General features: G+C 44.6%; 1 protein-coding gene across 1 annotated transcript in view; it reads right to left on the minus strand.

Annotated features, from left to right (window-relative positions):
• Positions 1 to 25,558, minus strand: part of LOC101483810 (alpha-2-macroglobulin) — a 66,094-nt gene that overhangs the window by 22,651 nt on the left and 17,885 nt on the right. The window contains exons 16-25 of the mRNA XM_012915736.3: positions 24,097 to 24,345; positions 18,409 to 18,496; positions 12,126 to 12,267; positions 10,815 to 11,040; positions 9,946 to 10,072; positions 5,859 to 5,980; positions 4,705 to 4,756; positions 2,915 to 2,998; positions 2,658 to 2,834; positions 1,909 to 1,990 (exon numbers count right to left, since the gene is read on the minus strand). Of these exons, the coding sequence (XP_012771190.2) occupies positions 1,909 to 1,990; positions 2,658 to 2,834; positions 2,915 to 2,998; positions 4,705 to 4,756; positions 5,859 to 5,980; positions 9,946 to 10,072; positions 10,815 to 11,040; positions 12,126 to 12,267; positions 18,409 to 18,496; positions 24,097 to 24,345 (1,349 nt within the window). The remainder of the gene's footprint in view (positions 1 to 1,908; positions 1,991 to 2,657; positions 2,835 to 2,914; positions 2,999 to 4,704; positions 4,757 to 5,858; positions 5,981 to 9,945; positions 10,073 to 10,814; positions 11,041 to 12,125; positions 12,268 to 18,408; positions 18,497 to 24,096; positions 24,346 to 25,558) is intronic.

The raw sequence follows: 25,558 nt of genomic DNA on the forward strand, positions 1-25,558 counted from the left end.
TAATCACTGCTGTAAATTCCCTCGGTAGCCAGAATGGCCGGCACTTAATCATCAGGTACTCCAGGTCCGGTGAGCAGAAGGATTTGACCGGGTGCACGTTCGCATAATCACACCAGCTGTTGTTGATCATGAAACACACACCACCGCCTCTGCTTTTCCCAGTAAGATCCTGTGACCTGTCCGTGCACCCCCGGTAGTTGTATTGCGGAGTCCGGTACCTTGTCCGATAGCCAGGTTTCTGTGAGACAGATCACGCAGCAGTCCCGCATCTCTCGCTGGAATGAGATCCGTGCCCGAAGCTCGCACAGCTTGTTCTCCAGAGACTGCACATTAGCCAGTAATAAACTGGGTAACGGTGGTCTGTTAGTGCGCCGTCTCAGTCGAACCAGAACGCCAGATCTTCTCCCTCTGCGTCGGCGTTTGCGGCCTCCAGGGCCAGAGAACAAAGGCGTCTCAGGTGAGATGAATGGGGGGTCTGCAAACGGAGCGTCCGTGTTGCAAAACTTGAACTCCGGAAAGTTATAAGAAAGACCGTCTTTTATGTCCAGTAAGGTTTGTCGGTTGTACACAAGGAGACAAGTGCTGCTTGTGAAAAAATAAAGGAAAAGTAAAATTAAACACAGAAAAAAGCTGTTGCTTGAGGGAGCTCGCGACAAGGCTGCCATACTCGGCGCCATCTTGAATCATCAGCGAATGGTGGATAGGGAAGAACCGGGCATCCCAGTGCCAACTTGCTTGAGCATTTAGCGAAAGGAGTGATAGAAAACATCATGGTGATGGAGAAACAGTAGAGCACGTAGCTAGCGACAGATTTCCAGCTTGCATTAAATGGTGTTAGGAGGAAGGAGCACAGAACTGAGTCGTCCCTGCTACCTGGCGCTTGCAGTGAAGTACACTGTAGCTTTTGCTGTTGGAGCTGCGATTTGTTTGGAAGCATGGGTACGGTACGGCGTGGCTTCTGGGTTCGGCGCTGATGTCCGTCAGCTTTTCGGCTAACTCGCCCGGCCTGTGGGCCTGTTTCAGAGCGACGTGAGGGGAGCTGCGAGTTTGGCATCCAAAGTCACTTCATAACTGGATTTAGCGGAGATAAGATGACTGGATGGATCGACGTAGTGAAAACTGCTAGAAGGTCATCAGCATTCAGTCTCTCGGAAGCGCCGCCGTGACGTTCGGTGTACTCCTTTGATTGCCGGAGGAAAAGCCATGAACGCAGAGCTTGAGTAGTTGTTCATCTGATGTGCTGCAGACAAGAGGATGTAGCGGATGGAATGGACCCTGTTTGCACGCAAACGAGAATGAACAGCTTGCAGAACTGGGGGAACCTATATGGATGACAACCGGAAGGAGCGTGTTTGGAGGTGTGGTCCCGCTCCTGAAATTCCGATACATAATCTTGTTGGCTGAAGGCAGCAGAGATCAGAGTTATTTAAATAATCGTTGACTAATCAAAGAAAAATTTGCAGATCATCGACTACCGAAATAAGAGTTGCAGCCCTCAACACAATGCAATATTACATTACATTACATGATTTCATATGTTGAGTACTGCAGTGACATTGTCTTTTTTCTCACTGTAAATTATGTCCTCAAAGTTGAACTTGGTAAATATCTTCTGTCAGACTTGAATGAGGTCAAGTTGGCAATTACATGCAATCTGGTGAGATGAGCCCTCTTGCAGTAGTATTTTAATGCATTTCATAAACCAATATTGCATGACTAAACATACAATATTGTCATGTAAAATACTCTGCTGTGTCAGCTTTTCCCCTCACCAGCCGACACTGTAGGAGAATAACTCTGAAATTCAAAGGCCATCATCCCAATGAACTATTAGCAGCCTGTTGTTGAGTCAGCTGCTGTATCACCATCTACTTCTTATATCTTCATGCTCTCATTCACGTTACTGACCAGGTGTTTCCAGAGGAGTCTGCCTTCCCAAATGCACTGTAGGAACCATCGTCATGCTTGTACGTGAGCTCCCTCTGATATCCTGCAGCACCAACACACAAGAAATCAATAAAAAGGAAAAAAAGAGGATTATTTTTTCACAACACAGAAAATGTGAATCAAGTACATTTGGATTTATTTACCGTACAAAACTCTAGTTTTGGTGCCAAGTTTATTTCAAGTGCAATTTATATCTACAGTCCGGCTATGTTACAGGAGCCCCCCGTCAAATGTGCATACTTACAAGGCTTCACAACCAACACATCTGCAGTTATTGCCATTTAAGTTGACTTATTATTTAACAGCTTGCTGTGTGGACTGGTCTGATCTGATTTGCAAGGATTGCCCCTGAGCTCGACTTGGTGCCCTGTTTTTAAAGATCACACCCTCTTAACTTTGCACTCGTTCTACTCAGCTGCCATAAACAGTTAAAACTAGCTTTAAGATCAGCTGATTCAAATTTTGCAGAGGTAAAATCCACACATGACCGTTATCAGCGCCAATATGCAGAGTTTAGGAATTAGCACGGTGGCTGAGTCCAAGTCAAAGTGGAATACAGTTTTAAGATAATAGCAGCGACTCTTCCATTTTTACGGTTCTCATCTGATGCATTTTTTAAGGTTTAATTTGATCACCATCATCGTGATCATTCTGCGTGGGGGTGGAGCACGCACATTAAACCTTGTCCTAAGAAAGCCCCAAGTGCTTACCGCTCTCCAGGAAGTGCGTGGCCTTGTCCAGAATATTCTGAGTCAGCTGACCAGTGCTTTTCAGGTAGTTCAGGATGAAGATGTTGGGAGCAAACAGGAGCATGTTCTGCTCCCCGCAACCGTACGGCATGGCCAGGAGCTTGTCCAAGTTCTGCGCTGCCCTGCCCATCAGGTCACCTGCCCAAGCAAACCGAGGAAAAGCTACAGAGATGTTTCACCTGGCAAATTAAAGTTCACTAAACAACAGAATCACTAACCAAGCACAGAAAAGGTCGCTCTAGCAGAACCAGCCACAAACAGCTCGGGCATAAGAAGAGAGACATTCTTCTCCGTGACCCCATCTGGCAACAACAACAACAAAGAAAAGGAAGAAAAAGCTTCTTTAATGAAAGAATTAGCTCAACCTCTTTTCTTGGCTAAAGTTTATCAAACAGAATGATTTTACTGTTAAAACACTGTTATGTACATGAAGCTACAAGCAGTTTGTTTATGTGAAACACAACAAGGCATCGCAGCGCTTTGATTTTGAGACAAGCTCAGCACTACAGATTACACGAGACGGCTCATGTTGGTCATTTAGTTGATCACAGTGAGGAAAGTGCATCTTACAGCGGCTGCTCGACTTCAACTTTAGCTAAAGATCTGCTGCCAGTGGAGAAAATACACAACGAAAACTAGAGATGGACCGATGTGAAGTATCGGTATCGGTGACCTAAATTACTGGATCGGATATCGGAGAGAAATAAAAAAAAAAAAAAAAAAAAAAAATGTAATCCGATCCATTAAATATCAAAAAAGCACCTCACAAAACTTGCGACACGCCGTAACTCGCCTCATAACCGTAGCACGTCGGAGCAGTGTGCGTCACGTGATAGAGCGGCTGTGGCAAGCAAGTGTGTAAGTTCATCTCTGAATGTTTGTGAAGCGTTCCAGCGTTAAGCTTAACAACAGATATATGGAGCGACTGCCTCTCTCTCTCTCTCTCCTGTTGCTGCTTCAATCATGAAACTGATCAATGATCAGCTGATCGTCTCTCTTGTTTGTTTTTTGGCCCACTTCACACCAGAAAGAGGAAACCAGCAGCTGAACAACAGCAGCACGTTTAACCTTGATAAGCTTAATATTACTTTCTACACCAGGATCTTTTTCTACAGCTGACGGCTGTAACTGTGCAGGGGCGGATCTAGCAAAGTTTAGCCAGGGGGGCCGATAGGGCATGAACAGGGAAAAGGGGGCACAAAGACATACTTTTCTTTCTTATTCTCATTTAAAATGTCGAGCTTTTAATAAATAATTATCTGAATCTTACACCCAAAGTTTTAATCTGATGTAAAATGTATAGAAGTCCATTACTGTATATAGTAACTATTAAGTCTAATATACCCTAGTAAGCTATAGTACTTTTTCCATCTCTGCAGTTCTGTTGAAGAAAGATGTTGAATATATTTAATTATTCTTGAAAAAGAATTTATTTCTGTGCATTTTTCTTTTCACACTGCATCAAATTAAAGTTGATTACGTCGATTAAGCATCATGAGGTGGGGGGTGGTTCCCTATTTTTTTTTTGCTGGGAGTTTTAGAGCCCTATTGGTTAGGTTGCTTACTCTTTAAAATACCAGAATAGGGAGGATGGTGCAGGTTTAAGTTTATTAGATTCATCAGTTTTGCTGAACTATGAAATATTTTGGGTGCAGTGCATTTTTTGCATACAGGTGTAACAGAATAGCTTGAGTGTTTGTTTGTTTTTTAACTTGAGTATGAACTTTTACAAAAAGCAGCAAGATATTAAAAACATTTTTTTATTGATTAAAAAACACTATATATCGGATTTATATCTGTATCGGCAGATATCCAAATGTATGATATCGGTATCGGACATAAAAAAGTGGTATCGTGCCATCTCTAACGAAAACATAACGAATTTGGTTTCCTCGCCATGCTGAATAACCATCATGATGCAGGGAAGTGTTATGATGCATGTATGAGGTGTGAATGAAAGGCCCGAGTTGGAGTTCAGAGTTCAGCACTCAGAGTCAGGAGGCCTTACCTGGGGGACAGAGGTGAACGTTGTGACTGACCATCTGTGGGGTTCCTTCGGCCTTGGGAAGAGAGACAGAAGTGAAGACGACCGACTGATTTCATCACTCCAAACAAACTTCTAAACAGCTTAAACATAATAACAGTGAGCTTTGATTTGGTGACATGCTCCAGACATTAGAGTGAACTGGATTATTTGAACTCAATCCCACTGACTTTCCCATTAGCTGAAAGCTGCTAAAGCAGTTTGTTTCAGTCAGAGGACGACCGAGAGGCTGACCGAGACCCAGTATAAACATACCAGTCATGTACTTTGAGAGTGAAGTCAAACTAAAATAAAGATGCTTAAGTGCTCCTATAGAACTACGGCAAACTGCAGATACAGCCGATCATCAGAAAATGCAGACGGGAAGGAGAAGTGGACCGAAACTGAAGTGATAACAGCTGCCCTAACAGAAGGAAAGTGAAGGTCTGTGCGATGCTACAGGTTCCCTCTCTCCATGCCCATCACCACAGTAAAGACCTTTGAAGCTCCTGGTGTGCACTTCTTAACAGGCGCCAACATTGGCTCATTGTCCACCATCTAGAAAAACAGACTTGTTGGGCGTTCTGTCACAGCACCGTGCTGTCTTTAGACTGACCCAGATATCTGCAAAGGCGGACTGGCCGGGTGGCTAGGTGCTTAGTGTTATAGCTGTGGCCATGGGACCAAAACAGAGAAGTGTGGCCCCTGTTTTCATCCATACACTGCACATGTACATATATTTTTAAAAAATGGCTGAGCCAGGTTTGACAGATTTCCATATCTGATGTTCACTCTCCATCAAAGCAGCCGGCGCATCATTAGTTCTAATCTCAGTGCCAGCCTACATCAGATAATGGCTCAGCTGACGTCCTTCCACAAACCCAATTGTCAAATATCACAAATTTGACCTGCTTTAGCCTGGCCTCTGCAAACTGCTTTGCAACCCACCTGCACCTTTTCCTAAAACACGCTGTCAAAAACAACTGGAAATACAGGAAATCTGTGGGCCCCTGTGGCCGAAACCGAAAGATTTTAAAATTCTGACATTATTCTCGCCACAATGTAACTGATCAAAATAATACTGACAACGTCTATCAGCTTAGGACCTGTGAACACCTCAAGTTTGTCATGTCACTGACCTCCACCAGCAGGGTGCGGATCACGGTGTCAGTTCGACCCACGTCGGGGACTGTGGCCACCTCGTTGCCACACAGCGCCTCGGTCTTCAGGGCCTCAGCGCTGACCTTCAGATTGACCTTACCTGTGAGCAAACACACACGGCGTCACTGTGGAACGCCTGTATCGATTATTGCTCCCTTCCCCCGCCGTACTGTCGTGTTCTGTGTACAGAGGCAAAACCGCCTCCCATCTGCTTCTCAAGCCAACTCATTATCCCCGCTGTGTTTTCCTTCCTCCCCGTTTCCCATCGCATTCGCCCTCATTAATCCCCATTTGTTGCCTTATTATAGCACACGGCTTGTCTCCCACCCCCACCTTCCTTCCATCACAGCCCACAATCCTTCACATGGAGGACAAGTACAGATCGCCCCTTAAGGGAGAGGTTTCTGACTGTTTCGTCAGAGATACTACCTGACTTGTTAGTACAAGTGATTGTCAGCATTCCTCTAAGGGGGAGTTAGAGGAGCGCAATTTGACATTCATCAGAGCCTCATCTCCATCCCTGCTGATGGAGGCTGATATAAATCCTCTGCTTTCAGGACAGGCAGAGCTCCAACAACAGCCGCCCGTCTTCGCTTCCAGCAATGAAGATGCAACAGCCCTCAGTGCCCTCAATACGGATTAATTACCCCGTTGTGTCTCATTTTTCACTCAAAGCATGAGATTGTGTCGGACGAAAGAAACAACATCAGTATTTCATTTTAAAAGCCAAGAAAATTGCATTGTACAGTTAGAGAATTGCCTCTGGTAACGAGGAGCTGGGGAGAGCGGAGCTGTGAGCGGCTGACACCGTGTGACAGTCTTCAAACAGCCGATTAGACCAAAATCAATAAAAGAAAATAAAGTTTTGTTCACTTCTTTTTTCTGGTTTGAATCTGACATGTCCTGTTTAAGCTAAAACTGGTTTAACGAAGACAAAGACACTCAAAGTTGTTTACATTTTCCCTTTAAAGGTGGGAAAACGCCACACAGCATGTGACGCGTAGCGACCGCCTTCCATTTGAATTTCTCCTGTAAAACAGAACATGGTTAAAGACGGGAATAAAAGTAAACCAGAAAAATAAAAACTACAGTTTTAAGAAACGAAATGAGGTTAATTTGAATTTAGTGGTAAGAACACACCCCATGGGCGGGGTCATGTTTACCACGCTGTAGCATCCATGCTTCTTTTAACAGCAGTCCATACACATCTGGGAACATCTGCACTTGTGGGAGAGGAATGTTTTCCCAATCTTTTCCCGCACAGGATTGTAGTTGGATTTTTTGGTTCATCCAACAGTCCAGACTCTTCTACTGTTAAGCCACGCTGCTGTAAAGGCTGCACTACACGGTTTAGCATCGTCTTCTGAAATATGGATGCAGCTCTAAAAACTTTTATACTGGTGCTTTTCCTGATGTGGAGGCCGACAGTGCACCTCCATACCATCAGAGCTGCAGGGTGTGGAGCTGGTGGTCCCTGCCTTCTGTAGTCCAGAGGACACAGCATTCCCGTTTCCCCAAAAAATCGAAAACTAATTTTAAACTTTAATAATAATAATAATAATAATAATAATAATAATAATAGGATGCCACACAAGTATGCTGCTCCCATTGATTTTAGTAAAATGGTCCGTTTGCACTAAAAACACCTAAAATGTTCAAACTGTGTTCTGCTGTTGTGGATTTATGAGATTTGCAAATCACTGCATTCTGTTTTGGTTTCATCTGCAGAACTGTATGAATAGACCACTCTGTATATTCCAGTTCATTACGGCCTGCTTTGGTGATGGATTTGTGCATCTTTTCAGTTAGTTCCCTCTTTTACCTCCATGCCTGCAAATCTCCACATAATGAAAGATGGCTCCTGGTCTGTTTAGTGAGATATTACAATATTCTGCATATAAAGGCCCAGACTGCTGTGAGATGATTGCATGTTTGTATATTAAACAGGTTCATTATCATCCTGCTGACACTCACTTTACATCTGTCGAACGCTGGGGCTCTTTTCTCAGTCACATTAATGGGGATTTAATTCAATTCAATGTTATTTACACAGCACCAAATCACAACAACAGTCGCCACAAGGTGCTTTATATTGTAAGGTCGACCCTACAATAATACATACAGAGAAAAACCCAACAATCATATGACCCCCTATGAACAAGCACTTTGGCGACAGTGGGAAGGAAAAACTCCCTTTTAACAGGAAGAAACCTCCAGCAGAACCAGGCTCAGGGAGGGGCGGGGCCATCTGCTGTGATTGGTTGGGGAGAGAGATTGAATATCATCTTTAACCCAGTCGACTGCACTTTGTGTTGATGTGAAACTACACGTCTGCCGGACCCCAACTCCTTCTTGGGCCCGGACGAATGGTCTGGCCTGGGTGAACTCTCTGTTGCCCTGTCTAACTTCATTGTCTTCGGACTCTATCTGCAGCATCGGAACATTCCTGTTGTACTTTTGATCTGGAATGACTAACCGGTGGTTTGTTGTTGTTTAATGTTTGTTTCTTTTCTCTGTGCTTGGATGTTGAATTTGGTTTCTTTGTCTTGTGTGATTTGATGTAATTTTGAACTTAAAATCTTATAAATAAACATTAAAAAAGAAAAATAAAGAAATAAAGGCCCAGTAAGGAATCCCTTTGTAAGGAATTCAGATGTAGAGGATCATTTGATACCAACAAGAAATATTTCTAGGAACTGTTGAAACATGAAGATCTGCTGCTTGCAATTCTTCCATTTTTCATTTGTTTACATTGGTGGCATACTGAAAATCCACACATGGCTCAAGGTAGATCTGGTGTGAAACTAAACAAATATATTTACAAATCAAACAGAACTGAGTCATGATTATCAACCATAAAAACCAAAACAGGTCCTGCTATGGACCGGCTATCTATCACAAGTTTATGAGGCTCCTGAACTGGATAATAGTGATGGGTCGTTTGCGAACGAAATGGCTCTTAGAGCCGGCTCTTTGACGTGAACGACGCGAGCCGTCACGTGGGTTTTTTTTTTTTTCTTTTTTCTTTCTCTCTCTCTCGCTCTTCCGCTTCAGTCCACTCGAGCCTTGTGCTTTACGCTGAGCAGAGGGGGGAGGGGCGGTAGTTACACTCAGTAGCTCAGGAACAGAGCGGGAGGGAGAGAGAGAGAGCAGGGACAACAACATCACATTAGAAAGGTATAGCAATCATCCACAACTATTTTCAGTTGCAGATGATAAAGGATTCAGAAAGTTTATTCATGCAGGTCCATATGACAGAGAATATGCATGTTCTTTTTGTTTTCATATTTTAATTTATATTTAATTGTGTTGTGGTTTGCAGTGTTTTGTGTTGTTTCATTTTAAATTTGTTTAAAAAGAAAAAGCTGAAAATTTAAATAGTTAAAAGTTAAAATGTGAATAGTTGGTTTTTGTATTATATGATTTATTTATTACATTTTATGTGGCGTGAATAAATAAAAGTATATTTACGGTGGCCCCCAGAGACAAAGCACATACAAACTTCAAATCACGTACAAAAGACAACAGAAGTGCTCCAGGATGCTAGGGGGCAGTGTTGAGCTTTTGTTACCTCGTGGCTACACAAGCCAGCAAGTACCAACGACCGGATTTGGTGTGTGGTAGTAACAGGTAAATGGACATATTTTTTAAATTATTTGAAAATTAATGAGTGCCTGTGTATAAATACACAAACAACACACACATGCTTTCAATTGTGTAATTTAAGTGATCTAGTAGCTCTGCTTTGAAGTTCAGTTCATGCTAGAAATGTGTTTTGGAGTTTGTACGTGTTTTGTCTCTAGGGGCCACCGCATATATTTATATATAAACATATATAAATAAAACCACTTTTTTTACGTTAGTAATTCCTTTTGTGCATAATTTTATATTATTGTTATTAATAATTTAATTAAAGCAACAAAACAACCTGAAGAGCCGGTTCGGAGCCGAAAGAGCCGGCTCTTTTTAGTGAGCCGAACCGAAAGAGCCGGATCTCTAAAAAGAGCCGGAAATCCCATCACTACTGGATAATAAGCACTTAAGAAAAAGGGAAGAATGGAATACCTAGGGTAGTCGGAGTTACAATCCACGAGAAGGTCCTGCTCTCCTCTCCACAAAGACACACGCTGTAAATGCAGCCATCACAGTTTCTGAAGGTGTGCTGGTCAGAGGCAGCCAGTGTTACCTGAACCTACAGCCAGAAACCAAACACAGAACACACGAATGCAACAAACTGGTGCAGTAACGCATCACACTGAGGACTGATTAAATATGTGCTCGTGAGATCGTCTGTTCTCCCAGCCATCATTTTGGGTTGCAGCTTTCTTCAGAACCACTCATCCACACAGCACGAGTTAGTGACGCATTTGTCACACAAAACAAAAACTACAAAGTAATAAGTCTTGATGCATGCTCAATCATCCAGGTAAGTAAATCCCCAAAAGTTGATTTTGTTACACTGAAAACGCTACATCGGATGCAAAGTATCCATCCATCCATTCACTTCCGCTTCTCCTTTTCAGGGGCGCTGGAGCCTATCCCAGCTGTCATAGGGCGAGAGGCGGGGTACACCCTGGACAGGTCGCCAGTCTGTCGTGGCAATTTGGATTATCCAATTAACCTATCCCCACAAGCTGCATGTCTTTGGACGGTGGGAGGAAGCCGGAGTACCCGGAGGGAACCCACGCAAACACGGGGAGAACATGCAAACTCCACTGATGGTGGAATTGAACTCAGGACCTTCTTGCTGTGCGGCAACAGTGCTAACCACCGTGCCCGGATGCAAAGTAATACAATGAAATTTCAAAAAGAAAACAAAAACATATCCAAGCATTTTCACAAATGTTTTCCACAATCTGACAGGTGTCGTCTTACTTGTGGATGCCCTTAAGTACAAAGGATCTGTAAGAAGCAGATGTGGTTGTTTTTTTTACCATAATGCACTTTGAGAGATAATTGAAGACGGTGGCTTTGAGGGTGAACACCTCTCCTCGGATGACAGAGTATGGCAAGGTGAGACTGATAAAGAACGGCTGGAACACAGTAAGTCCGGTGTTGGGAGCCACACCAAAGCCCACAGAGGATACGCAGAATGCTCCGGCTGCCCATTTAGTGATGGTGTCAGGGGTCGTCTTCTCCATGCTCACCAACCCACTATCTCTGTTTGAACAGACAGCCAGACGTGACATTTAAAGTTCAGGTACTATGGCATTTTTCCCCAAATACACTGATCAAGCAGAGCATTGTGACCACCTGCCTACTACGAAGCAGCCCTGACGTGTCGAGGCCTGGACTCCACCAGACCCCTGAAGGTGTGCTGTGGTATTTGGCACCAAGTCAGCAACAGATCATTTAATCCTGCAAGTTGTGAGGCATGGCCTCCACAGATCAGACTTGTCCAGCACGTCCCACATGGGGGGCTATCCTTCTGACAGAGGCCATCAGGGATTACAGTTTCCATCAAAGGGTGTACATGGTCTGCAACAATGCTTAAGTAGGTGCTACATGTCAAAGTAACATTCACAGGGATGGTAGGGCCCAAGGTTTCCCAGTGGAAACCTGCCGGCTTGCCTTCTACCCATCGTGCATCCTAGTGCCAGATGTTCCCCAGATAAGAGACCTGGGCATCCACGTGACGTAAGACGTGATTTCTCACACCCGGCCACCTTTCATTGCTCCGTGGTTCAGCTCTGATGATGGAACACAGGGCCGGTCTTTATTCCCCACGTGCATCAATGGGTCTCTGTGACCGTGTCGCTGGTTCACCACTGCTCCTTCCTTGGACCACTTTTGATAGATAGCGACCCCACAGACTGGGAACACCGCACAAAATGCTCACTTGCTCCTTAATATATCCCACCCACTAACAGGTGCCATGATGAAGAGATAATCAGTGTTATTCACTCCACCTGTCAGTGGTCACAATGTTATGCCTGATGAGTCTATATTTATATATACTTACACTGATGAATTCAAGTGTCTACTCAAATTCATTTGAATTTCATACACGATAAGCTGTGTTTTGACTTTAAGATGTGGAACATAAGGGAAAGCAGCAGCCTCTGTTCAGTAAATATCACTGACATAAGCGTTTGTCATTAATATCTGCTAACGAATACAACTAATTCTGTTATTTGGACTGCAATGAGCATCCATGTTATTCACATTTGATTACCTAAAAACAGTTTCAGTGTCATAAAAAAATACAGTGCTGTGATTCTTTTCATAAGATATGTTAATCTTACCCCACAGTAACGAGGTCCCAGATCCAGGTCTCAGGGAAGAACGTTCTGATAGTCTCCTTTTTGCTGTCCACTTTAGACATCTGCGTGGTAAGTATAGGTTCAGGCATCATGTTGAAGGCCAAGGGGATCGGTGAGTCCTGCCCTGAGAGCATTTAAATGGGGAGGGAAAAATGGGGAGGCTTTGTTTCCTTCCTTATTTTTTTTTTTAAATAAACCAAAAGTTATAATAATTGTGTTACTTCCAAATGCTTGCTCGAAAATCCAGGTAAGGAAACCCCAGAAAGTTGAGTCTGTACATTTAGACGCAGCATTTTTAGTGGGAGAAACTTTTTAGCATCCCAGGAGTGACTTGGATAATGATGGAAATGTTAAATCTACTGGAAATGCGGCATCCTGATGTACAGAATAAACTTTCTGGGGAAACCACTGAGCTCATTTCAGCTTCCTGCACTTAATACATAACAACAGCTCGGAAAAACTACAAAGAAATTGGAAAAAGGGATAAAAGGTACACTTAGTGTTTTATGCATTCAGCTAATATTTCTCCACTAATTAAAAATGTACTTTTCTAACAATTAACAAATTCTTGGATTTAAAAACACACAAAAAAAATCTTACACTCTCTCAAAAAACAACTAAAGCTATGCTAAGCTAGACTTTCCAAAATGGGCTTTCAGCTAAATATATAGATGCCAACTGAAGTCAATACCGGGATAGGCTGTACTTTCTAATACCATCACCACCAAATGGTAAAGTCAGTGTAGCATCCCAACTGCCCTGAGCACAGCAGAGGAACAGGAAATGCTAATAGGGAGGAAAAGGAAATAAAGATAATAATGTGGAAGGACAGGTATGGCGGTGAATGTGAAAGAAAACAATGGAAGCATCTGGAAAGTGACCCATATTTACCATCAGCATAAAGTCCCTGAACTAAGTTATTTTCTTTCCTCATTTATAAAGAAAATAACTGATAACCTCCCCTCCATGAATTGTTATCTTGGAGGGGTTTGTGTGTCCAGGGATCCCAGGGGCCATGTTGTCAGGAGGCTTTTGTGTAAATGTCAACTTGGTCCTGGTCTGGTGGCTAGGCTTAGTCCATGAGGCCCGGACGGCACAGCCCGAAAAAGGGACCATCCTCCTGTAGGCCCACCACCTACACGAGGCGAGGTAGGGGTTGGGTGCAATGTGTGTCAGGCAGCAGCCAGGCCCTAGCAGACTGATCCCCGACTTCTAAAACTAGTGATCGGGACATAGAATGTCACCTCCCTGGTGGCCTCAGCTCAACCACGGCTTGTGCTCTGGAACCAGTCTCCTGGAGAGGGGCTGGACTCCATCTCAGTCTGGAGTTGCCACCTAGACGTATAGTGAGGGTGCGCTGGGAACACCTGGTCCACGAGATCTTCAACTCACACTTCCAGCAGAGCTTCAACAGCATTCCAAGGGAGACTGTGGAAATTGAGTCCGAAATAACTATGTTCAGCACCTCCATTGCTAAAGCCGCTGCACTGAGCCACGGCCGCAAGGTGGTTGGTGCCTGTCGTGATGGAAACCCCGAACCAAATGGTGGACACCAGAGGTGAAGGGAGCCACCAGGCTGAAGGAGGAGTCCTATCGGGCTTGGTTAGCCCGTGGGACTTCAGAAGCAGGTAATAAGTATCAGCAGTAAGTACCAACACTGGCTGAAGCAAAAACTTGGGTGTGGGTGGAGTTTGGAGAGGCCATGGATAAAGACTTTCGGACTGCCTTTCAGACTGAGATTCTGCCAAATTGTCAGGTGACTTAGGAGGGGAAAGCGGTGCTCTACCTGCACTGTGTATAGTGAGGGTGAAGCGCTGCTGACTTCGACTGAGAACAATGTCAGGATGTGGAAGGAATAATTCAAGGACCTCCCTAATCCCACTGGCACATCATCCGCGGAGGAAGCAGGGTGGGGGGACGAGAGGGGCGACTCTTATATCTCTGGGGGTGAGGTCACTAAGGCAGTTAAACAACTCCTTGGCTGGCCCCTCGGGTGGATAAGGTTTTGCCCTGAGTTCCTGAAGGCCCTCCGTAAAGCTAGAACATCTTACTATTCATCACTGATTGAAGAAAATACCCAGGTTTCTCTTCAGCTCTGTAGCCAGGCTGACAAACAGTCAGAGCTCTGTTGAGCCAACCATCCCTTTAACGTTAACTAGTAATGACTTCATGAATTTCTTAAATAAAATTTTAACCATTAGTGAAAAAAATACTCGTAATCATCTCACAGATATGGCATTATGTACAGCTACTTTCAGTACCATTGTTATTTATTTAGAGTCCTTTTCTCCAGATAAAGCCTTCTGTGTTATGTAATGTTTCTATCTCTAATAATTAGCTATCTACTACAGGTCTTTAAGCTGTAATTAAATAAAATTGAATTAAACCATTAAATAAACCACTACTTGAAAAGCCAGCTGTCTTAGCTAATTATACGCAGATCTCCAACCTTGCTTTTTATCTCAAAAATTCTTGAAAATTCTTGAATAATTCTTGAAAGAAGAAATTCAGAGGTGGGCACCTCTCAATTTTAAATACATGTAGGCATTGAGGGTTTTCAGGAGGGGCCGTGCCGTTACCTATTGCTCTCTGGCAGGAAGCACCATGCCCTCCCGTGTTTTAAATGCACTTTAGAACAGCACGCAGCAACACCTCATATGAGTGGGCGGAGGGAGGTATGGGGTCTTCACACACCCCCATTCTCTGTTAGCCATTGGGGCGGGGGGCTGGGAGGAGGAGTTGGCCGTCTGGTTGGGGTCTGGGATGCGGGGCCTTCGGGGACGGTCTGCCTGTCTCCACCCCAGGGAAAAGGGTAGCATCTCCTGGGTTACACTGCTATGGAGATGACACCCAGCTCTATCTGTCCATGATGCCAGATAACACAGTTAAACTGCAGGAATGTCTTAAAGACATATAGACCTGGATGACCTCTAATTTTCTGCTTCTAAATTCAGCTAAAACTTTATTGTATTTGACCCTAAGATGGCTTTACCTTAGCCTCCAGTAACATTATGAGGAACCCTTGAGTCATTTTCAGTCAGGGGCGGAGGCCACCTCTGGGGACGAGTGGGATGACTCTTCTATCTCTGGGGGAGAATTCACTGAGGCCGTTAAACAGCTCTTTGGTGGCAGGCCGCCTGGGGTGGATGAGGTTTGAGTTCCTGAAGGCTCTGGACGTTTTAGGACTGTCTTGTTCGACATGTCTCTATAATGTTGCGTGGAGATCAGGGGCCTACCTCTGGAATGGCAATGGTGGTTCTCATCTTCAAGGAGGATGGATGTGTTCCAACTACAAGGGAATCACACTCCTCAGCCTCCCTGGGAAAGTCTATGCCAGGGTGCTGGAAAGGAGAGTCCATTCGTTAGTCAAATCTCGGACACAGGAAGAAATATGCGGTTTTCGTCCTGGTGGTGGAACACTGGACCAGCTCTTTACCCACTCGACAATACTTGAATGGGAGTTTGCCCAACCAGTCTACATGCAATTTGTGGACTTGGAAAAGGCATTCGACCGTGTCCCTCGGAGTGTCCTGTGGGAGCTGCTCCGGGACTATGGGGTGTCTGGCCCATTGCTACGGGTCATTCAATCCTTATACAACCGTTGCAGGAGCTTTGTCCGCATAGCCAGCAATAAGTCAGACTTGTTTCTGGTGCGTGATGGGCTCCACCAGGGCTGCCCTTTGTCACAGATTCTGTTCATAAATTTTATAGACAGAATCTCTAAGTGTAGCCAAGTGGTGGAAGGCTTTCACTTAGGTGGTCTCAGAATCTCATCTTTGCTTTTTGCAGATGATGTGGTTCTGTTGGCTTCATCGGGTGATGGCCTCCAGCTTGCACTGGAACAGTTCGCAACCAAATGTGAAGTGGTGGGAATGAGAATCAGCACCTCCAAATCTGAAGCCATGGTCCTCACCCGGAAAAGGGTGGAGTGCCCACTCTGGGTCAGGGATAAGTTCCTGCCCCAGGTGGAGAAGTTCAAGTATCTCGGGGTCTTGTTCACAACTGATGGAAGAAGAGAGCGGGAGATTGACAGATGATGCTGTGTAGTGATGCAGAAGGATACCGTGAGGAGTTTGTCCATCTGGGAGGAGCTCACAGTACAGCTGCTGCTCCTCCATACTGAAAGAAGCCAGTTGAGGTGGTTTGGGCATCTGACAAGGATGCCTCCTGGGCACCTCCTGGGCTAGGTGTTCCGGGCATGTCCCATCAGAAGGAGGCAGACCCAGGACATGCCGGACGGATTATACTTCTTGGCTGGCCTGGGAACACCAGCCTCCTCCAGCTTGCCGAGGGGACAAGCTGAAAGGAGGCGGGGGAGAGAGAGGTCTAGGCTTCTCTGCTTAGGCTGCCATCCCCTTGACCCAGCCCCGTATAAGGGGAAGAAGATGAATTGATGGATGGATAACTGATAACCTCGTTACTGAAACTAGACAAGCTACCCACCCTTAGAGAGGGAAAAGAGTAAACAGTAAGTAAACAGGATTCTGAGTTCATCCAATTCTCAAGAGAAGACAGCAACAAGGACAATTTCATGGTTGGATACAGGAGTCTAAGTTGTATCACAACCACTTTTGCACATTTTTCAGGATATCAGTGTCAGTTTGAACCCTTTTTTGGCAGAGTTGAGACCACATATGTGGAGGCAGAGAAATCGAGGCGAGGGAGCCGGAGCAACATGTAGCTATACGTCTGAGGTAACTTTTTGCCAAATGCAGTGGTCTGATTGGTCAGATCTGTTTATTCGCATGTGAAAACTTGGAAAAAAATAATTCAGTTTGAAAAAAATAAATACCACAAATTCATCCAGTGAAATTATGTGGTGGGTTTGAACGGCTGTATTAAGGATATCCGAGTCCAGAAAAAAAATTTCAGGATATATTTTCATGGATTTTACGCATCCGGTGTGATATGAGTGACTATGAGTGTAAAATAGGGCTGTGCACAAATAGCCAACTAATTCTCACTGCTGTCACTAGGTGATACCAGACTTATTAATCATTTAACCTGATTGTTACAATTTAAATTGATGCCCACGCCGGTAAATTACTGTGTCCTAAATGTTGTGTAGCCATCTGCCTTTAGATGACACATTGTTGTCGAGATGCACCATAGATTAAATCTGTTAATCTATGGTAAGAATTTGATAAATGATTTTTAAATGCCTTTGTTATTATTTTTTGACATTTTCCATTAAACATTTCTCAAATCTAACTGATTACCTGAGTGTTTTTTAGTTTTACACTAGTCAGTTAGTCTATTTTTTTTTCCTTATTTAGCTGACAGGAATAGTAATAGTTTAAATGCTAATGTTAGCCTTGTAGCAATGGTAAATGGCCTGCATTTGTATAGCGCTTTACTTAGTCCCTAAGGACCCCAAAGCGCTTTACACTACATTCAGTCATTCACCCATTCACACACACATTCACACACTGGTGATGGCAGCTACATTGTAGTCACAGCTGCCCTGGGGCGCACTGACAGAGGCGAGGCTGCCGGACACTGGCGCCACCGGGCCCTCTGACCACCACCAGTAGGCAAACATGGGGTTAGCATCTTGGCCAAGGATATCTGGCATGCAGTCAGGAGGCAGCCTGGGATCGAACCACCGACCTTCTGGTTAGTGGCTGACCTGCTCTGCCACCTGAGCTACAGCCACCCCTTTATAAGCCATTGCTTCCTTTATAAGCAATGGCTTATGAAGGAAGCCAAATGTTTAAAGTTACTGGTATTGCTAACATGTTTGCCAATTTTTTGCTGATGCATTCCACAAAACATACATACAGACATAAAACTGCTGTGGCTGTACTGCCTGTAACTCCTAGCTTCATATCTAGCCATCTCATTCTATCTAGGAAACTCCTATATTAGGGATCTCAGACCATAGACCATGTTAGTAAAGTAAGGAGCTTTGAAGACATGAACAGTATAACTGATTGAGTTTGATTAGTCAGACTGCATTTGTCATACTCGGACAAAGAACAGAACCCATTAAAGAAAGCAAGCCAGAAATGGTGGCGATTCCATTTAAATGTTCATTTTCTATTTTATCTAGGGATTGAGAGTAACGAAGTTTCTATTCTCTGTATGTCCTGTACATGTGGCAGAATTGACAATAAAGTTGACTTTGACTTTGAAAAGAAGAGATTCACTTACTATTTTTGCAAGTGTAAATAAATCTTACAGTTACACAAGTTGTAAAAACAACAGTTCTTCCTAAGGTTGTATCAATGGGCATTGGAGTCAACAGAGAATAGCAGTGACCTACTATCTTCTACACTGAAATAGAAGCTCAGTTCGTCGCAGTTGTAAGGTTTCTTCACATCAGAGTTCGTCATAATTTTGAGTCCAATTTCCTAGAAGTGGAGAAAGAGAAAAACAAGTCATAGTAAAACCATAGATTGTTTCTTGTTTTTTGCTGTCATAAGTAATAAACAAAATAAAACAACATTGGCATAACAACTATGCTATTTGTTTATTTATTTTTAAATACAAGGACAAAGACACAAAAGAGGATTTGGAGATAGATGGAGAGAAACCGAAACAGGTAAAGAAGGAAGAAGAGTGGCAAATTGACAAAAAAAAACAACCCCAAAGAACAAAAACTGTACAGTTGGAAAGAAGGATGCGGTACAGCTAAATGATACCAAACTTTGGTTCGAAGAGTGTGAAAGACCTGCAGAGAAAAAAAAGATATCTAGATATAGATCATATGAATATCTAGATAGACATATAGATAGATATGACATTACTTAAAACATCCTGGCGCCCCTCCAGGCAGACGTGTTTGCTTGCTCCACTCTCAGATGCCAACTTGTTGTTTGTTTTTTGTTCTTTTTGCACTGGATAAGTGCTGTGCACTCTTAACCATAGCTGGACTGGCCAGCGGCCCGCTGGCGATTTTTTGTTTTTATGGGCCAATCAATTTTTTTTTTTGGAAGTGTGTAAATAATGAAAGGTGTTGGATTGGCCAATTGGTCATGATCGACTCTGGGCTGGACCAATTACAGCCGAGCAGGTCGGATGCACCCTCCCCCTTGTTTAGCAATCTTATAGACGAACTAAAGAAAATGGAGAACAAAAAAAGGAAAGGAGGTGCAGAAAAAATTAGGGCCAAAAAGAAACAAGCCCTTCAGGCAGACGCTGCCAAATGTGTAAAAATAACTGAATTGTTTGGCGGTAGCTATGGCATAGCTTCCACAGATTTAGCAACATCAGCAAGTGGTGGAGGCCAGCAGGTGGATAAGGGAAAGGGGAGGCAAGAGGAGGAGAGACCCGCTTATTTTATGCTTAAGGTTAGTTTCTCAAACTCCTCAAAATCTCAAAAAGGCAGATTTATCATCAAAAGTGGAGAAGTCTGTGACAGAGGAGACAGAAGAGCAGCAGAGAGAGATGGAGAGATGACTTTATGTCATCCATGAGGGATGCATTTGACATATGTTTCACATATTATAGCCCAACAAGTTACTCATAGCAATTTAAATACCAGCAATCACTTTTTGGCACAACACCGGCTATTGCAGTTAATAATACAACAGCTTCTTGCCATTTTTTGTGTTTCTTTTTATCGCTGTGTAACTGAGTTCAATTGAAAGCCTGCATGCGCTAGTACCTCTTGCCACAAGTTCCCAGAATCCTTTGCGGTTTTCCCCTGAATGACATCACATTTTTGGTGGGGCGGTCTCTAGTCAAAATGCCCGGGCCGATTTTTTGTCCCAGTCCAGCCCTGCTGTTAACATATCCGAGACAGGCACTACTGGACATCGGTAACTCACACAATCGTCCGGACTTTAACCTTCCACCGGACTTGAGGGGGGGATTCCATGTGTTCACTGGAGTTTTTAATCCTAAAAGGTCACCCTTACTATCTGCAGCGGGAGCTCTCAGCTGTGTTTTTGGCCACTGTTTACATCCAGCTGCAAGCTGACTCCACGGCAGCGCTCGGCCAACTCCATGACGTCATCAGCGCATTAGAGACAACTCATTTAGATGCTGTTTTTATCGTCACCGGTGACTTTAATAAGTGCAACTTACGGACTGTACTCCCAAAATACCACCAACACGTGGCCATTCCTACCCTTGACAAGAACACCCTGGATCATGTTTACAGTAACATATGTGGTGCATATAGGGCTGCACCACGCCCCCACTTTGGACAGTCTGACCACATCTCTTTGTTCATGTACCCAGCTTACAGGCAGAAGCTGAAACAAAGAACCCCGTCATCAAACCTGTTAAACTGTTGACCCCAGAGACTGAGAGGATCCTACAGGACTGTTTGCTCAAACAGACTGGGATGTGTTTCAAACTGCAGCCACCAAGGAGAACTGCTCTGTCAACATACAGGACTATGCTGAATATGTGACTGGGTGCGTCAGCGCCTGTGTTGACAATATTGTGCCCACCACACACGTCAGGTAGTCCCCCCCAAACAGAAGCCCTGGATCAACAGTCAGGTACGACACATGCGTACTCAGTCTCTCGCATTTAGATCAGGGAATGAGACGGAGTACAAAGCTGCGAAGTAGGGACTGAAGAAAGCCATTACAGCGGCTAAGAGGCAGTACAGAGAGAAGCTGGATGGCTTCTACTCTTCTGCTGACCCCAGGCGGATGTGGCGAGGGCCGCCATCAACACCATCAGCTCTGCAGGTGGTCTACGGAATGACCTCAATGGACTTTACACCCACTTCGAGACCTCTCCAGACCTCACAGACCTTCACCCAACGCCTCCCCATAGACCAGTTGCACTCACTCCAATCATTACAAAGTGCTTTAAGGGAGTGGTGTAACATCCCAGACACTCTGGATCTCCACGTCAGACCCCATCACTGCCGCTCTTCACTGTTCCCTCTCCCATCTGGAAAACAAAGACTCATACATCAGGGTACTTTTTGTTGATTACAGCTCCGCCTTCAATACGGTCATCCCACACAAACTCACTCACAAGCTGGCAACACTCGGCCCGAGTCGGTCAGGATCGGCAACAGGACCAGCATTATTACAAACACTGGCGTTCCACAGGGTTGTGTCCTCAGTCCCATCCTCTACACCCTGTACGTCTCCAATAGGGATAACACCATACTGAAGTTTGCGGACGATACTGCAGCAATTGGTGTGGAGAGGGCGAGCAGCTTTAGATACCTGGGCGTCTACATCAGTGAGGACCTCACCTGGACACGGCAACACTACTGCTATGGACCGCAAACGCCTGCAGAGAGTGATAATAACTGCAAAGATCACCAGGACCCCTCTCTGCAGAGCATCTACCATCACAGAGTCCAGAGGAGAGCTGCCTCCATCCTCAAAGACCCCACACACTTCCAACACGGACCGGTTACACTTCTGCCCTCAGGGCGGAGGTTCAGAAGTGTGAAATCCAGAACATCTCGACTCAACAACTCCTTCTTCCCCACTGCTATCAGACTCCTGAACCGCTGACCTATTCTAACAGTAATAATCATTTTTGCACATCTCACATATCAAACCAGCATATTAAGCTCATAGTTCTTTTGCACACAAATCTATTTAATACTTCAATTTTTTGTCTCCATTTATTTATTCATACTATTTGTATTTATCTGTTCTAGTTCTATTTGTACATATTATCCGGCATCCATGTGTGGACAGCAGAGAAAGAATTTCATCGTACAGAGAAATGCAGAGACTGTTACTGCCTACATCAACAAGTGTATTGAGGATGTAACAGTCACGAAAACCATAACTGTCCGGGCCAATCAAAAACCATGGATGACAGGAGAGGTCTACAGGCTGCTGAAAGCTCGGAATGTTGCCTTCAGAGATGGAGACGAGGCGAGCCTGAGGACAGCTAGGGCCAACCTTTCCCGTGGCATCAGAGGGGCTAAGAGACAGTACTCCAGGAAAATATCCCATCACTTCAAAGACAGCAGAGACTCACGGAGCCTGTGGCGGGGCATTCAGACCATCACAGATTACAAGCCCCCACCACAGACTTGTGACAGTACTATCCCCCTGCTGAACGAGCTGAACACTTTCTTTGCTCGCTTTGAAGTCCAAAACAGCACCACTGCACAGAAGACCCCACCCCCTCCTGGTGACCAGGTGATGACTCTGTCCCCGGACAGCGTGAGGAGATCCCTCAGCAGGATCAATGCACGTAAAGCTCCGGGTCCTGACAACATTCCTGGTCGTGTACTGAGAGACTGTGCAGTGGAACTCACTGATGTCTTCACAGACATCTTCAACATATCACTCATCCAGGCTGTCGTCCCCACATGTTTTAAAGCCACCACAATCATTCCGGTTCCAAAAAAGTCATCTCCCTCCTGCTTTAATGACTACCGTCCTGTTGCACTTACTCCCATCCTGATGAAGTGCTTCGAACGACTAGTCATGCAACACATCAAGACTGTCCTGCCCCCCTCCCTGGATCCCTTCCAGTTTGCGTATCGGCCCAACCGCTCAACCGATGATGCCATCTCCACTGCACTCCACTCAGCACTCACACACCTGGACAAAAAAGACTCATATGTTCGAATGCTGTTCATAGATTTCAGTTCAGCATTCAACACTATAATCCCCCAACAGCTCACTCAAAAACTGGTCCAGCTGGGGCTCAACACCTCACTGTGCAACTGGCTGTTGGATTTCCTCACCGGAAGACCTCAAGCAGTACGGGTCGGCAGTAATACATCCAGCACCATCATTTTAAACACGGGGGCCCCGCAGGGATGTGTGCTGAGCCCCCTCCTCTTCACTCTGCTGACCCATGACTGCACTTCATCATACAGCTCCAACCTCTTCATCAAGTTTGCAGACGACACAACGGTGGTGGGTCTCATTAGCAACAGGGATGAGACCGACTACAGAAGTGAGGTGAGACGCCTGGCCACGTGGTGTGCTGACAACAATCTCTCTCTGAATGTGGAGAAGACGAAGGAGATTGTTGTGGACTTCAGGAGAATGCACACCCAACATGCTCCTCTGACCATTGACGGAGCGTCTGTGGAGAGAGTGAGCAGCACCAAGTTCTTGGGTGTGCACATCACAGAGGATCTCTCCTGGACGTACAACACCACAGCACTGGCCAGGAAATCACAGCAGCGTCTCTTCTTTCTCCACAAACTAAGAAGAGCAGGAGCACCAGCCCCCATCATGTACACTTTCTACAGAGGCACCATCGAGAGCATCCTGTCGAGCTGCATCACTGTGTGGTTTGGAGCCTGCAATGCGTCCTGTCATAGAACCCTCCAACGCATAGTGAGAGCTGCAGAGAGGATCATTGGTGTCTCTCTCCCCTCCCTCCAGGACATTTACAGCACCCGTCTCACTAAAAAATCCCTTTGCATAGCGGCTGATCCCACGCACCCAATGCAAAGCTTCTGCCCCCTCTCCCCTCTCCCCTCCACAGTCTCACTGATCTCTGTCACTCACTCACTCACTCACTCACACACACACACACACACACACACACACACACACACACACACACACACACACACACACACACACACACACACACACACACACACCAGTTACCAGTCACTTTGTGGAGCATTGGACTGCCATTACCTCATAAGACTTTGTTGTTACACTATCTCTTACCGCATACCACTAAATCTCCATTTGCACTATTTGCACTACTCTGCCTCCTTACTTGAATATTGTATATTGTATATTGCATAGCTTTTTTTTTGTTATACGTAAAATTGTATTGTATTTATTTAAATTTTTACTTTTTAATTATTTTATTTGCATTTTTTTAAAATCACTAGGGTTTGAGAGTACCGAAATTTCTATTCTCTGTATGTCCTGTACATGTGGCAGAATTGACAAATAAAGTTGACTTGACTTGACTTTTCTTTGTACACATCACAACAAACGCTTTGAATCTTGAATCATGTCTTCTGCAGCTAATAGGAGACATTACTGTGTAGTTTCAGTCAGACATCAGATTAGATGAACAAATGTTTTACTTTAAAGATGCTGTAGACGTCATTCTTCTGACTGCCTGGTCCATAGTAGATCGAGCGCGTTTCTCGCCGTGCTCCCAGATTGTCGCTCACAATGGCCGGTGCTGGTGGTGCTGTTGGCGGTGCTGCTGTCTCCAAATCTGCATCTATTACCATATCTGGCACTGGCAAGGGGTAGCAGGGATATGGCTCTGAGTCCTCAACATCATAGGAGTACCCAGACAGCTTCTCCACAGGCAGCTGACTATATACCTGCATGAAAACACATCTGTACATGAGCCTGGTGAGGTGATAGCGGTGATCTTTTTCTCTTATCATCCATTAGCAGCAAACCACTTACATAGATTGTCTACTCTCTAGGAGCACTCAGGTGTAGGAAAAAAGTGCTTGTATTAGTGGGTTTGAATGGGTGAATGAGGCATATTATAAAATATATATTTGCTTTGATGCAAATGAAGGTGACAACAGATGCACTGGAGAAATAACACTACAGACTAAAAAAAAGATGGTTTTGGAGGTGATGGCCACAGCCCCCCAGGAGCCAGAGCAGACAGAGATGGAATCAGGGAAACTGCATCATCCACAGCCCTCAAGATGATTTTAATTTTTAACTATGATTTTTGGTATGATTGTGAATCCATCCGCAAAGACTCAAAAGTGACTATACAATTTATAGGCAAGGCCTGTTTGCTAATTACTAAAATAAAGAGTCGTTTCCAAATGTTCAACTTTCACACAGGAAGTCCCAAAATCCAGGTCCAAATAGATGTCTGTACAAATAAAAGAAGCCACCATTTCACTGAAAAAACAAAATAAACCTATCAGATATAAAAACTTCAGCAGTGGCCAAATGACCAATTTGGTGCATTCTTAACAACGAAGGACTATATCTCTCTCTCTCTATATATATATATATATATATATATATATATCCATATGTCCCTCATCCTATTCAGGGGGGGGGGGGGACCTATGGACAATCAGCCGAGACTGCAAGACCAGACTGACCAACCTGTGCACTGCCTGGATTGATTACAAGAAGGCCTATGACTCAATGCCCCACAGCTGGATACTGGAATGCCTAGAATTGTACAAGATCAATGGGACCCTAAGAGCCTTCATCAGGAACTCAATGGGGATGTGGCGTACAACACTAGAGGCCAACTCCAAGCCCATAGCACAAGTTACCATCAAGTGCGGGATCTACCAAGGAGATGCTCTGTCCCCACTGCTGTTCTGCATAGGCCTGAACCCCCTCAGTGAGATCATTAACAAGACTGGCTACGGATACCGACTACGGAACGGAGCAGTTGTCAGCCACCTCCTGTACATGGATGACATCAAGCTGTATGCCAAGAGTGAACGAGACATCGATTCACTGATCCACACTACCAGGCTATAAAGCAATGACATTGGAATGTCGTTCGGACTGGAGAAGTGTAGTCGGATGGTAACAAAGAGAGGG

This window comes from Maylandia zebra, linkage group LG14 (genome assembly GCF_041146795.1).
Source record: "Maylandia zebra isolate NMK-2024a linkage group LG14, Mzebra_GT3a, whole genome shotgun sequence".
Taxonomy (NCBI): domain Eukaryota; kingdom Metazoa; phylum Chordata; class Actinopteri; order Cichliformes; family Cichlidae; genus Maylandia; species Maylandia zebra.